The 14,400-nt window shown below is 44.9% G+C and overlaps 1 protein-coding gene across 2 annotated transcripts in view; it reads left to right on the forward strand.

The window, feature by feature from the left end:
* Positions 1–14,400, forward strand: part of LOC122541325 (complement C4-A-like) — a 155,384-nt gene that overhangs the window by 124,239 nt on the left and 16,745 nt on the right. Inside the window, exons 34-38 of one of the 2 annotated variants that reach the window (XM_043677992.1) lie at positions 1,432–1,534; positions 4,787–4,861; positions 9,152–9,254; positions 11,049–11,138; positions 13,601–13,686. In XM_043677992.1, the coding sequence (XP_043533927.1) occupies positions 1,432–1,534; positions 4,787–4,861; positions 9,152–9,254; positions 11,049–11,138; positions 13,601–13,671 (442 nt within the window). In that variant the 3' untranslated portion in view covers positions 13,672–13,686. Of the gene's footprint in view, positions 1–1,431; positions 1,535–4,786; positions 4,862–9,151; positions 9,255–11,048; positions 11,139–13,600; positions 13,687–14,400 lie in introns of those variants that run through there. The other variant, XM_043677991.1, reaches the window with a different exon arrangement.

The following is a 14,400-nucleotide window of genomic DNA, read 5'->3' on the forward strand; positions in this document are numbered from 1 at the left end:
ATACCTATGCCCTCTAATTCTGGACTCCCCACCCCAGGGAAAAGACTTTGCCTATTTATCCTATCCATGCCCCTCATAATTCTGTAAACCTTTATAAGGTCACCCTTCAGCCTCCGATGCTCCAGGGAAAACAGCCCCAAGCTGTTCAGCCTCTCCTTGTAGCTCAGATCCTCCAACCCTGGCAACATCCTTGTAAATCTTTTCCAAACCCTTTCAATTTCACAACATCTTTCCGATGGGAAGGAGACCAGAATTGCACGCAATATTCCCACAGTGGCCTAACCAACGTCCTGTACAGCCACAACATGACCTCCCAACTCCTGTACTCAATACTCTGACCAATAAAGGAAAGCATACCAAATGCCTTCTTCACTATCCTATCTACCTGCGACTCCACTTTCAAGGAGCTATGAACCTGCACTCCAAGGTCTCTTTGTTCAGCAACACTCCCTCGGACCTTACCATTAAGTGTATAAGTCCTGCTAAGATTTGTTTTCCCAAAATACAGACCTCGCATTTATCTGAATTAAACTCCTCCTGCCACTTCTCAACCCATTGGCCCATCTGGTCTAGATCCTGTTGTAATCTGAGGTAACCCTCTTCGCTGTCCACTACACCTCCAATTTTGGTGTCATCTGCAAACTTACTAACTGTACCTCTTATGTTCGCATCCAAAAATAGATAAGGTCTTTTTCCCTGTGGTGGGGAAGTCCAGAACGAGAGGGTATTGGTTTAGGGTGAGAGGGGAAAGATATAAAACGTCTCCTTCCTATCGGAAAGATGTTGTGAAACTTGAAAGGGTTCAGAAGAGATGTACAAGGATATTGCCGGGGTTGGAGGGTTTGAGCTACAGGGAGAGGCTGAACAGGCTGGGGCTGTTTTCCCTGGAGTGTCGAGGCTGAGGGGTGACCTTATGGAGGTTTATAAAATCATGAGGGGCATGGATAGGGTAAATAGACAAGATCTTTTCCCTGTGGTGGGGGAGTCCAGAACTAGAGGGCATAGGTTTAGGGTGAGAGGGGAAAGATTTAAAAGGGATCTACGGGGCAACTTTTTCACACAGAGGGTGGTATGTGTGTGGAATGAACTGCCAGAGGAAGTGGTGGAGGCTGGGACAATTCCAACATTTAAAAGGCATTTGGATGGGTATATGAATACGAAGGGTTCAGAGGGATATGGGCCAGGTCCCTGCAGGTGGGATGAGATTGGGTTGGGATATCTGGTCAGCATGGACGGGTTGGACTGAAGGGTCTGTTTCCATGCTGTCCATCTTTCTGACTCTATGACTGAATGGCTATGGCTGCCTTTCCTAAGGTAACCTTTGTGTATGTTGTTCTCCTCGTGCCTGTGACACCTGGGGGGCACGCGGATTTCACAGTGCAGCAACCAGCACCCAAACTAATTCAGAATGTGGTCCTTTATTTCACAAAGGCATGAGCCGGACGGCAACAAGACCCAAAAAGCCTCTGGAATGGCCATCGTGGACATCTCGCTGCTCAGTGGATTCGAGCCCGAAACCACCGATTTGAATAAGGTCAGACCAACTTGCCTGGCCGGGCTGTGCTATTTTGAGATTTCCTGCATCCTCGCTTGCTTCCTGCAAAAAAAACGCAAGCACCCATCCTGCGGAGGAGCTGCCGCTGGACTGGAATGGACAAAGTTAAAAGTCATGCAACACCAAATTATAGTCCAACATGTTTATTCGTAAGCACGAGCTTTCAGAGTGCTGCTCCTTCATCAGGTTGCTACCTGATTTACTTTAATCAGTCAGTGTGAACAACCAGGGTTCAGAGTCCTGAAAGGTAAAGTTTCTGCTCTGCATACCATCATTAGCACACACCAGGTTAAAACAACAAATACTTTGCGAGGCCTAATAGCCCCAACACTCTTCCGTGAGAAGTACATTGAACAAAACCAGAACAGGTTTCTGTGCAAGCGCAGGGTACATTTGCTCCAGGTATTTGAGGCGAAAGACCAGAGAGAATGACTTTGTTTCCTGCAGTGTCTGAAAATCTATTCTTGATTTTGACCTTTTTAAAGATTATTTCAAAGCCCATGTACACCACATTACTCACTGGAAGCAATTTACCTAGATTGAATCAAAATTGAATCTCCCTGGTGGGGAGGCAATGGATTAGTGGTATTATTGCCGGACTGTTAATCTGGAGACCCAGATAATGTTATGGGGACCCAGGTTCGAACCCTCCCCTGATGGAGTTTGAATTCGATAAAAAACAAAATCTGGAATTAAGAATCGAATGATGACCATTGTTAATTGTCGGGAAAAATCCATCTGGTTCACTAACGTCCTTTAGGGAAGGAAACTGGCACCCTTACCTGGACTGGCCTACATGTGACTCCAGGCCCACAGTGATGCGTTTGACTCTTAACTGCCCTCTGGGCAATTAGGGATGGGCAATAAATGCTGGGTCTAGCCAGCGAAGCCCTCATCCCATGAAAGAATGGGAAAGAAATTAAGAGGCTTGTCTTATGGGGAAAGATTGTACAGACAAAGCTTCTGTCTGCTGGAAGATCTGGCTTGATTTAATGACATGATATCCTGATGGATCTTGACAGTGTAGATGTGGAGAGGATGTTTTCCTTCCTGGGAGAAGCCAGGATGAAGAATCATTCTTTCAAAATCGGGGTTCACACATTTAAAGTGGAGGGAAATGTTTCTTTTCCGCTTGGAGTATTGAGAGCCTTTGAACCTCTCTTCCCCGAAATGTGCCAAGAACAGAGTCCTTCAATTTGTTTAAAGCAGTGAGGAATGTATTATTGATAAGTAAAGGAGTGAACGGTTATCAGGGCTAGACAGGAACACAGATTAATCAGGCTCAAGGGGGTTGAGAAGTGTAATTCTGCACTGAATTCACATGTCAATAAATTTGATTGGAACTGCTTCCACCATCTATTGAAAAATCTGCAGCAAGTTCATTAGTTTTGATTTTGCCTTGAGGAACGCATGCTGATGTTTTTATAATTAATCCACATTTGTCTAGATGAATTTTGATTTTATCCCTAAATATTGCTTCCACGTATTTCCCCACCATCACATCTTAAACTGAGTGGCTTGTAGTAACATGACCTTGTGATATTATGGATTCAGATCAATATCCTTCCAGCCCATGAATAATGCATTTGGAGGCATTTGGCCAGAAGAATAGAAGACCGGAATATTATTTAAACTGGGACAGACTGCCAAAAACTGGGAGTTGGGAGTCCTCTTGAATAAATCATAAAATATAAGCAATTAGTTTCAGTAGCTAATAGAGAAGGACAATGGAATGATAGCTTTTATTTAAAAAGTGTAAAAATCAGGAGATCTTGCTAAAACTATATAGGCCAGACCCCAGCTAGAACACTATAAGCTGTTTTCCTTCTCTAAGGGAATATATACTGGTGTTGGAAGCAGACCAGGTTAGCACTGTAGGCTCACAGCGCCATTGACCCCGGTTCGATTCCATCCTCGGGCGACTGTCTGTGTGGAGTTTGCACATTCTCCCCGTATCTGCGTGGGTTTCCTCCGGGTGCTCCGGTTTCCTCCCACAGTTGTGCAGGTTAGGGTGGATTGGCCATGCTAAGTTGCACCATAGTGTTCAGGGATGTGTAGGTTAGGGTGGATTGGCCATGCTAAGTTGCACCATAGTGTTCAAGGATGTGTAGGTTAGGGTGGATTGGCCATGCTAAGTTGCCCCATAGTGTTCAGGGATGTGTAGGTTAGGTGCAATAGCAATGGAAAATGTAGGGTTATAGATTAAGGAGATGGATTTGGGTGAGTGACTCTTTGGAGAGTCAGTGTGGACTTGTTGGGCCAAATCTTCTAGATGTTCTGTGTTCTAGAAGGATTTTCTTACGAGGAGAGATTGAGTAGACTGATTCAGTACTGATTGGAGTTCCAAAGAGTGAGAGGTGACCTTATTGAAATATGTGTGATTCTTATGGAGTTTAACTTGGTGAGTAGCTTGGTCGCAGAGTGTAGAGCCAGGGGACATATTCTCAGCATAAGAAGTCACCCATTTAAGACAGAGATTAGACAGAATTAATTCTCTCTGAGGGTGGCTAATCTGTGGAATTCTTTACCATAACGGGTTGTCAGGACTGGATTGGTAAATCATAGAATCCCCACAATGTGGAAATAGGCCATTTGGTCTCTCAGCTCCACAACAACCCTCCAACGAGCATCCCACCTAAACCTACCCCACTACATTTTCTATGGCTAATCCACCCTAACCTGTGCATTTTTGGACTGTGGGAAGAAACTGGGGCACCCAAAGGAAATACGCACACACAAGCACAAGGAGACTGTGCAAACTTCACATAGGCAGTCGCCCCAAGAGTGGAATTGAACCCAAATCCCTGGCACTGCGAGGCAACAGTGCTAACCACTGAGCCACTGTGCTGCCCTAAGTATGTCCACGGTTGGCTTAGACAGACCTTTGGTCAGTGAAGGAATCAAGGGCTATGGCAGGAGAAGAAAAACACAGGAAAATGGAGTTGAGGGCTATCAGATCAATCTTGATCTCATTGAATAGTGCAGCAGAGTCGATGAGATGAACGGCCTAGTGTTGCTCCTACATCTGTGGTCATAATGAGCCCATTCACGATTCACTGCCATAACCTTTATCTACCTTTGCTCCTGTGTTGTATGGTCTTCGATAAGGAAGAGTGTAACACTCTGGATTATTATTATTGAACCAGGGCACCACGAGCATATATTTCAGCCTCTTTCAGGAAAGAGTGGGTGAGATCAATATGATGCTAATTAAAAATGTTTCCTTTCCAGTTAAAAAACCTAGCCGATAGATACATCGATAAATACGAGTTCAAGGATGGGAGAGTGCTGCTCTATCTTGATAAGGTAATGGCACTGTATGCATGTGTGTTTGCTTTTGGATTTTATTTTGCATATCATAGATACCCTACAGCGCATAGAGGCCATTTGGCCCACCGAGTCTGTCCAAAGGGCACCTTAACCATTCTCCCATTTAATGTGTATAATCCGCCTAACCTGCACATCTTTGGACTGTGGGAGGAAATTGGAGTACCCAGAGGAAACAGGGGAAACCTGCAAACTTTGCCGCGGACAGTGGGTTCAAACCAGGGTCGCTGGCACTGTGAGGCAGCAATGCTAACCACTGAGCTGCAATGCCACCTTTTTTGCTGACATAGCATCACAAGTCCTGAATAAAGGAATAATCAAAGCCAAGATCGAATCCTGTCAAAGCACTGGGCTTGAGAAGGTGGGGTAAGGCTTTCCTGACATTTCCTTGCCACCTCCTTCCCTGTGCTCAGACATGGGCTGGATATGCTCACCAAGCTCCATGGGGTGGCACGGTGGCTCAGTGGTTAGCGCTGCTGCCTCCCAGTGCCGGGGACCCGGGTTCGATTCCAGCCTCAGGTGACTGTCTGTGTGGAGTTTGCACATTGTCTGTGTGAGGGTGCTCCGGTTTCCTCCCACAGTCCAAAGATGTGCAGGTTAGGGTGGATTGGCCATGGGAGATGCGGGCTGGGTCTGGGTGAGATGTCCTTCAGAGAGTTGATGCAGACCCAATGGGCTGAATGGCCTGCTCCTTCACTGTAGGGATTTGCCAAATGGTCACTGTGGAAAAACAAAATCCCTCTCGTCTATTCAATACTCTGAAAACGAAGAGGTGATTGCAGTTCCCTGAAACCACTCTGTGCCTCCTTCTAACACCAGGTTTCAGCTGGGTGAAATATTGACTCTGTAGAGGCAGTCTCAATTCCAAAACATTTTATATGTTAGCAATCGAATAATAAACAGCAGATTGCACTGTTCAGGAACTATTCTCTATTTTCACAGCGAAATTCATAATTTCATGTTACGAATTGATTTATTTGAGTATTCCTGGAAAAGTCATTTCATCAAACGGTCTATTTTGCACTCTTCAAAACACTTCACAAGAAATATCAATTGAACGGAAAACATTATTTAGACACTATGAGAGGAGGGTGCTGATTGGTCAGCAAGTGGATTCTGATTCATAGAGGTGATGCCATGTAGAATTCACCAGATAATGATGTCTGACAGATAACTGCCACACACCATTTACATTTTAAGCCAGGCAGGTTGACTGTGCTTGATCAATGCATTGCCCTGCAAAATGACCCAGTGAATGGTCATCACCTCTTGTGTTGAATAGAAACTGCAGCATTGTCTGTGTGTGCATGTGTATGTGTGTGTGTGTGTGTGTCTGTGTGTGTATGTGTGTGTGTGTGGGGGGGGGGAGTGCATTGTGTGTGCATGCATGTGGATGTTTGCAATAATAGGGCATTGTGTCTTATTATATACAGGGCAGAACCCCCTCAAAATATTTTAAGATGGTAGCTAAGACCCAGCATTTTCTTATTTTTAATGTAAATGTAAAATGTCTGTTCCAGAGGCAATGTGCCTGGTCAAACTACTCGATGTTAATCAAAACACAATTTATTTAAACACTGTAGTTAAAATATAACCAAAGAAAGGGGAATTTTGATCAAATTAACACTATTGGAAAACTTAACTGAATTATAGACACAGTACAGATACACTATTAATTAACATTATTAATTTGTATCATTAATAGTCACAGGTGAGGCTGCGGAAGACTGGAGGTTGGCTAACGTGGTGCCACTGTTTAAGAAGGGTGGTAAGGACAAGCCAGGGAAATATAGACCAGTGAGCCTGACGTCAATGGTGGGCACGTTGTTGGAGGGAATCCTGAGGGACAGAATGTACATGTATTTGGAAATTGATTAGGGATAGTCAACATGGCTTTGTTCGTGGGAAATCATGTCTCACAAACTTGACTGAGTTTTTTGAGGAAGTAACAAAGAGGATGGATGAGGGCAGAGCGGTAGATGCGATCTATATGGATTTCAGTAAGGCATTCGACAAAGTTCCCCAAGGGAGACTGATTAGCAAGGTTATATCTTATGGGATACAGGGAATACGAGCCATTTTGATATTGAACTGGGCTGAAAATGTGTTGCTGGAAAAGCGCAGCAGGTCAGGCAGCATCCAGGGAACAGGAGAATCGACGTTTCGGGCATAAGCCCTGAACTGGCTCAAAGGTAGAAGACAGAGGGTGGTGGTGGCGGCGGATAGTTTCTCAGACTGGAGGCCTGTGACCAGTGGAGTGCCACAAGGATTGGTGCTGGGTCCTCTACTTTTTGTCATTTACATAAATGATTTGGATGCGAGCATAAGAGGTACAGTTGGTAAGTTTGCAGATGACACCAAAATTGGAGGTGTAGTGGACAGCGAAGAGGGTTACCTCAGATTACAACAGGATCTTGATCAGATGGGCCAACGGGCAGAGTTGTGGCATTTGGAGTTTAATTGAGATAAATGGGAGGTGCTGCATTTTGGGAAAGCAAATCTTAGTAGGACTTATACACTTAATGGTAAGGTCCTAGGGAGTGTTGCTGAACAAAGAGACCTTGGAGTGCAGGTTCGTAACTCCTTGAAAGTGGAGTCGCAAGTAGATAGGATAGTGAAGTGGGCGTTTGGTATGCTTTTGTTTATTGGTCAGAGTATTGAGTACGGGGATTAGGAGGTCATGTTGTGGCTGTATAAGATGTTGATTAGGCCACTGTAGGAATATTGCGTGTAATTCTGGTCTCCTTCCTATCGGAAAGATGTTGTGAAACTTGAAAGGGTTCGGAAAAGATTTACAGGGATGTTGCCAGGGTTGGAGGATCTGAGCTACAGGGAGAGGCTGAACTGACTGGAGCTGTTTTCCCTGGAGCGTCAGAGGCTGAGGGGTGAAATTATAGAGGTTTACAAAATTATGAGGGACATGGATAGGGTAAATAGACAAAGTCTTTTCCCTGGGGTTGGGGAGTCAAGAACTAGAGGGCATAGGTTTAGGGTGAGAGGGGAAAGATATAAAAGAGACCTCACGGTCAACTTTTTCACACAGAGGGTGGTATGTATATGAAATGACTTGCCAAAGGAAGTGGTGGAAACTGGCACAATTGTAACATTTAAGAGGCATTTGGATGGGTATATGACTAGGAAGGAGAAAGTGAGGTCTGCAGATGCTGGAGATCAGAGCTGAAAATGTGTTGCTGGAAAAGCGCAGCAGGTCATGCAGCATCCAGGGAACAGGAGAATCGACGTTCCGGGCATAAGCCCTTCTTCAGGAATCAACACGGTTCTGGGATTGGGAAGCAATTGCTGAATAATTCTGAATGTGCCCAGAATTGTGTTCACATGCAACGTCGGATTGTCTGTTGGGCTCACAGTGAGCAGTGAATAGGAAGGGTTTGGAAGGATATGGGCCAGGTGCTGGCAGGTGGGACTAGATTAGATTGGGATATCTGGACGGCATGGACAGGTTGGACCAAAGGGTCTGTTTCCATGCTGTACATCTCAAAGCTCTATGACTCTATAACTGTTCGAATATAGTGATGTCCCATAAGCATATTGCTTGGCAGAAAAAGCAAATTCAGACACAGATTCTCACACGCAGTTTTCCAATCCAGGAGGAAAAGACACCAAGATGAAATTTGGAGAGAACAGCAGCGAGAAGACTTTCACTGAACCTTCCAACTCTGTTAAGACTCCACTAGCTTCTGATGTTACTGAGAAACCAAAACCCAGAAATCCTAATATGAGAGAGCTGGCCACAGCCATTCAGGCTGTTTAACAAGAACCCAAGGCCTCCCAGGCTGTTCACTCCAGGGATCTTAACTAGCCAGCTTGGTACTTCTGCCTTACAACCTCTCTTTGAAACAAAACACCAGGGCCAAATAAAGTGATCGCATCAAGACGTTAATACATGTAACGTCCAGTACATGGAAGTGCTGCTCACTGTGAGCCCAACAGACAATCCGACGTTGCATGTGAACACAATTCTGGGCACATTCAGAATTATTCAGCAATTGCTTCCCAATCCCAGAACCGTGTTGAACGCTGCTGTGAGTATTGTGTACAGGGTAGCTGGGTGTCGTCAGTGCCTTGCTCGCTGTAAACAGCTGAATGGGTATGAACTTTGAGGTGAACACGCTACATTCCTAGCATGACACCAGCACTGCAATACAGGTCCTGCATTATTCCGTGGTGTGCTTGCACTATTTGTTCGCTGGGCATTTTACGCGTTATCTGTTTGCGACCACTGCTAATGGTGACTGCTCCACCCTGTAGGTTACTGACTACAGAGAATGTGTCATATTTGCCGCCAAACAAACCATCCCCATTGGATTAATACAGCCAGCAAGCGCGACACTCTACGACTATTACAATCCAAGTGAGTAGAGACTCTGCTGCAAAGCAGTGGCTGCTGGGTTTTAATCCAGATGGGTTGCAGGTTTCATAGGGCATAGAACATAGAACAATTACAGCACAGTACAGGCCCTTTGGCCTTCGATGTTGCGCCAACCTGTGGAACCAATCTGAAGCCCATCTAACCTACACTATTCCATTCTCATCCATATGTCTATCCAGTGACCATTTCAATTCCCATAAAGTTGGCGTGTCTACTACTTTTGCAGGCAGTGTGTTCCATGCCCCTACTACTCACTGAGTAAAGAGACTACCTCCTATATCTATTGCCCCTCAATTTAAAGCTATGTCCCCTCGTGCTAACCGTCACCATCCAAGGAAAAAGGCTCTCACTGTGCACCCAATCTAACCCTCGGATTATCTTGTGTGAAAGAATTAAGTCACCTCTCAACCTTCTTCTCTCTAACAAAAACAGCCTCAAGTCCCTCAACTTTTCCTTGTAAGACCTTCCCTCCATACCAGGCAACATCCTAGTAAATCTCCTCTGAACCCTTTTCATCGCTTCCACATCCTTCCTATAATGCAGTGACTAGAACTGTACACAATACTTCAAGTGTAGCTGCACTAGCTGTACAGCTGCAACATGACCTCGTGACTCCGAAACTCAATCCCTCGACTAATATAAGCTAACAGACCGTATGCCCTCTTAACAACCCTATCAACCTGAGTGGCAACTTTCAGGGATCTATGTACATGGACATGTTCATTTAGAGTATCAAGAATCTTACCATTACCAAAAGAGAAAATGCTGGAAAATCTCAGCAGGTCTGGCAGCATCTGAAAGGAGAGAAAAGAGTTGACATTTCAAGTCTAACTGACCATTTGTCAAAACTTACCTTTACCATTGGCTCAGTTTGCTGAAGCAGTGGTTCAGGGAGTATCCTATATCCCTTTTGCACACTGTTGTTACAGGAGCTCACATGAAATGCACATGGATAGTGGCTGAGAGTGAATATTATTACCCAACCGTATGTTATTCATTACAGGTGCTAACACCAAGACACAGGGAGCCAGGTCACCTCAATATTAAATAAAGAAGTATTTTACTTTCAGTATGATTAGTTCCTTGATTGAGAGGCCAAATTTCATGGAATCTCTACAGTGTGACCCATCACGTCCAAACCAACCCTCCAAACAACATCCCACCCTTCTCGGTAACCCCACATTTCCCATCCACAGCCAATCCACCCTGGCCTGCACATCTTTGGACTGTGGGAGGAAACCGGAGCACCCGGAGGAAACCCACACAGACATGGCGAGAACGTGCAAACTCCACACAGTCAGTCACCCGAGACTGGAGTCGAACCTGGGACCCTGGTGCTGTGACTCTGTCTCTCTCTCTCTCTCTTTCTTTCTCTCTCTCATCTATCTTTCTCTCTTTCTCTTCTCATGTCTCTCTCCCTCTTTTTCTCGTTCTTATCTCTCTCTCCTCTCTAATTCACTCCTTCGTTCTCTCCACCTTTCTCTCCTATATCCCTTTGTCTCTCTTACTTTTTCTCTCGCTCGCTCATCTCTCTTTCTTTTCCTTTTCTCTCTTTCCTTCTTCTGTCTTTGTCTCTTGTGTCTCACTCTTTCTCTCTGTGTCTCCGTCTCTCCGTCTCTCTCTCTCTCCAGTAGCATCTATGCCAGTCTTTCTCTCTTTCTGTGCATGCATATCTGTATAATACAGGCAGAGATGAAAGCCCACAATGTCTAGTTAATTTTACTCTAGCATTTGTCCATAGCATGCCCCACTCACGATTAAATGCTTGGTTTGCAGGTTTGAAATGCAATATATTTTATAACGCTCCAGAAAGAAGCACCATTGTATCGAAGTTCTGTCAACATGATGTGTGCCAATGTGCTGAAGGTAAGTCCACAGCAACATGTGCGAGAAAGTCCAAACATACACTCTCTGGCCTTCTAACTCAGCCTTGCCTATTTCATCAGAAGTTTTTGTAGCTCCTGCATTGTGGGCGGAAGGACAGGGGCTTATCCATTCATCTGAGCTCTTACTTGGACTAACGATGAGGGTGGGTGCAGTGGTAGTTCGGCACACTGACCTCTACACCGCTGAAGCCAGACGCCAACTCGAAGGCACTCCCCCTACCGCCCCCTCAACTATAACCCCACCACCCCCATCACCAAACCATCATCTCCCAGACCATATAAAACCTCATCACCTCAGGAGATCTCCCATCCACAGCTTCCAAACTTCTAGTCCGGGAACCCCGCACTGCCCGGTTCTACCTCCTTCCCAAGATCCACAAGCCTGACCACCCTGGCCGACCCATTGTCTCAGCCTGCTCCTGCCCACTGAACTCATCTCTACCTACCTCGATATTGTCCAATCCCCACTAGTCCAGGAACTCCCCACATACGTTCAAGACACCACCAATGCCCTCCACCTCCTCCAAGAGTTCTGTTTCCCTGGCCCCCAACGCCTCATTTTCACCATGGATATCCAATCCCTCTACACCTCCATCTGCCAAGCCCTCCGTTTTTTCCTCTCCCAATGTCCCCAACAGTACTTTCCACTGACACTCTCATTCATTTGGCTGAACTGGTCCTCACCCTTAACAATTTCTCCTTCGAATCCTCCCACTACCTCCAGACCAAAGGGGCACCCGTATGGGCCCCAGCTATGCCTGTCTCTTTGTCGGCTATGTGGAACAGTCCATCTTCCATAGTTACACCGGCACCACTCCCCACCTCTTCCTACATGGATGACTGCATCGGCGCCACCTCGTGCTCCCGTGAAGAGGTTGAGCAATTCATCAACTTCACTAACACATTCCACCCTGACCTTAAATTCACCTGGACCATCTCTGACACCTCCCTCCCCTTCCTGGACCTCTCCATCTCCATTAATGACGACCAACTTAACACCGACATTTTTTACAAACCCACTGACTCCCACAGCTACCTGGATTACACCTCTTCCCACCCTACCTCCTGTATCAGGAAAGAACTGGCACCAAATCTGGAACATTCCTCATTGAAAAGTTTTGTTGCTGCCTCACAATGTGCATTAAATCACTGAACCATTACTTTTCAGTAACTAAGTCTTCATTCACTTCTCCTGGTTGTATTGATGATTCATAAAAGAGTTATTTGTCAAACGGTGTGAACTGGATGCAGTCAGTTCTGCAAACCTTTGATGGCTGCACGTAGCTTATTACAAGGTTTGTGGAAATCCAACAAATTTCATGAGAGGATTACTACCTTGATACTCTTGTTCCACCTGCATACTCTTTCTGGCAAAATTCTAATATCCTGTTTTTATTATTTTACTAGATTAAGTCAGCAGTTTTGGGAACATTTTATCTGGTTATAAGCAAATTTTTCTCCGTAAGAAGAATTTCAGTTGGATGTAAGATGTGGAACTACTGGGTATCTTTTGTAGGTATATCGGTGGTAATAGATTGACCTATATTCAGTGTATTCTCAACTGGTTTTAAACTGCATTGTCCTTAAACCGGCCTTCTATTGGAGTTGAGCTGTTCAGTGGTTCATCTATAGAACAGGAATCATGTGCTTTTACTGCAAATGTGCAAAAAAGCTTAGATTTCTTATCAAATGTAGAGAAAATGTAAGGAATGTGTCTATGTATTGTATTACATCATTTGTAATAGAAAAAGTATGGGGAATGTGGATACATAGGCATCTAACTCCACGAAAGAATTTTTAAGCATTAACTTTTCTTTTAGAAGTATACTTGTTGGTAATAGGAACAAAAGAGAGGTACAGCACATGAACAGGCCCTTCGGCCCTCCAAGCCCGTGCCGATCATCATGATTTATCTCTTCACCCCAGAGGCTCCCTGCCTCTATTCCTGATGAAGGGTTCCTGCCCAAAATGTCGATTTTCCTGCTCCTCGGATGCTACCTCACCTGCTGTGCTTTTCCAGCACCACTCTAGTCTAGACTAATGATAAGGGTGGGCTTTCCTGTTTCTAGGTGTTGTACTTTACCTGTGGGCTCTGGCTTTGTTCGACATTTCAACTAGAGTCGAGAACGCAGGCATTTATTTTATTTTTTTTATTGTCATCCTCGTTGCGTGAATCTGCATAAACTACTACATTCCGTGCACTGCCAAATGGGAAAGGAAGCTTTGTCACCTTCCATTTAGAACATGCAGCTTAAAAGAACAGCTTGCAGACCTGCAGAACTAACTATAAAGTAAAACCCATTTCCTGATGGGAGCAGATTCTCCTAGACATTGTGCCCGTATAATGTTATTAATTTGCTCTACATCTCTGTTTATTGAAATAAAGAACATGCTATTTGAGAAACTGTCACTACCTCTAAAACCTCTGTCCCCACTTCGCAGTCGAAGCTGTCTCATTGCTGCTGTGGAATCCTTTTCGCTGTTGTGTGTGGAAACTCTTCAATCATCCTTGAATGTTCGAAATGAACCAAGAATAAGTAATTCTGCCATAATCCCTGAGAGCTGCTTTCTCATTAGACAGAGACAATTGGTGCTGCATTAACCTGAGAGTCACTGCACCTCAGGCAACAGCAAAGGTACAGAATACAGGGTAGTTATGGTAACCTCAGCTAATCCAGGAATCGAGCTCACTCTGTTGGTATCACCCTGCATTGCTGACTAGCTGCCCACCTCCCTAAATACTGCAGCATGCAACAGCCACGAGACTGATTTACTTTTCTGTTTCAGAGCAGCGACCAATTTATTTCTGTCCCAAACTTTTCATGAACTCAAGCAGAATTTGAAAGCAGTGGAGTGACCTTTGCCTCTTTATTCATTGCAAAACACACTATGGGTTGTGTTCATGAGTCTGTTTGCTCTGATGCTCTCTCTCTCTCTCTCTCTGTCTCTTTCTGTCTCTAGAATTTGAAGCAGTGGAGTGACCTTTGCCTCTTTATTCATTGCAAAACACACTATGGGTTGTGTTCATGAGTCTGTTTGCTCTGATGCTCTCTCTCTCTCTCTCTCTGTCTCTTTCTGTCTCTCACTCTCACCACCTCTCTCTTTCTTTGACTCTCTCTCTCTAACTCTCACTGACTCTCCCTCTTACTGTCTCTCACACTCTCTCACTTTCTCTCATTGTCTCTCTCTCGCTTCCACTATCTCACGGTCACTCTCTTTCTCTCACTCTCTTTCTCTTACTC

This window comes from Chiloscyllium plagiosum, chromosome 37 (genome assembly GCF_004010195.1).
Source record: "Chiloscyllium plagiosum isolate BGI_BamShark_2017 chromosome 37, ASM401019v2, whole genome shotgun sequence".
Classification (NCBI taxonomy): Eukaryota; Metazoa; Chordata; class Chondrichthyes; order Orectolobiformes; family Hemiscylliidae; genus Chiloscyllium; species Chiloscyllium plagiosum.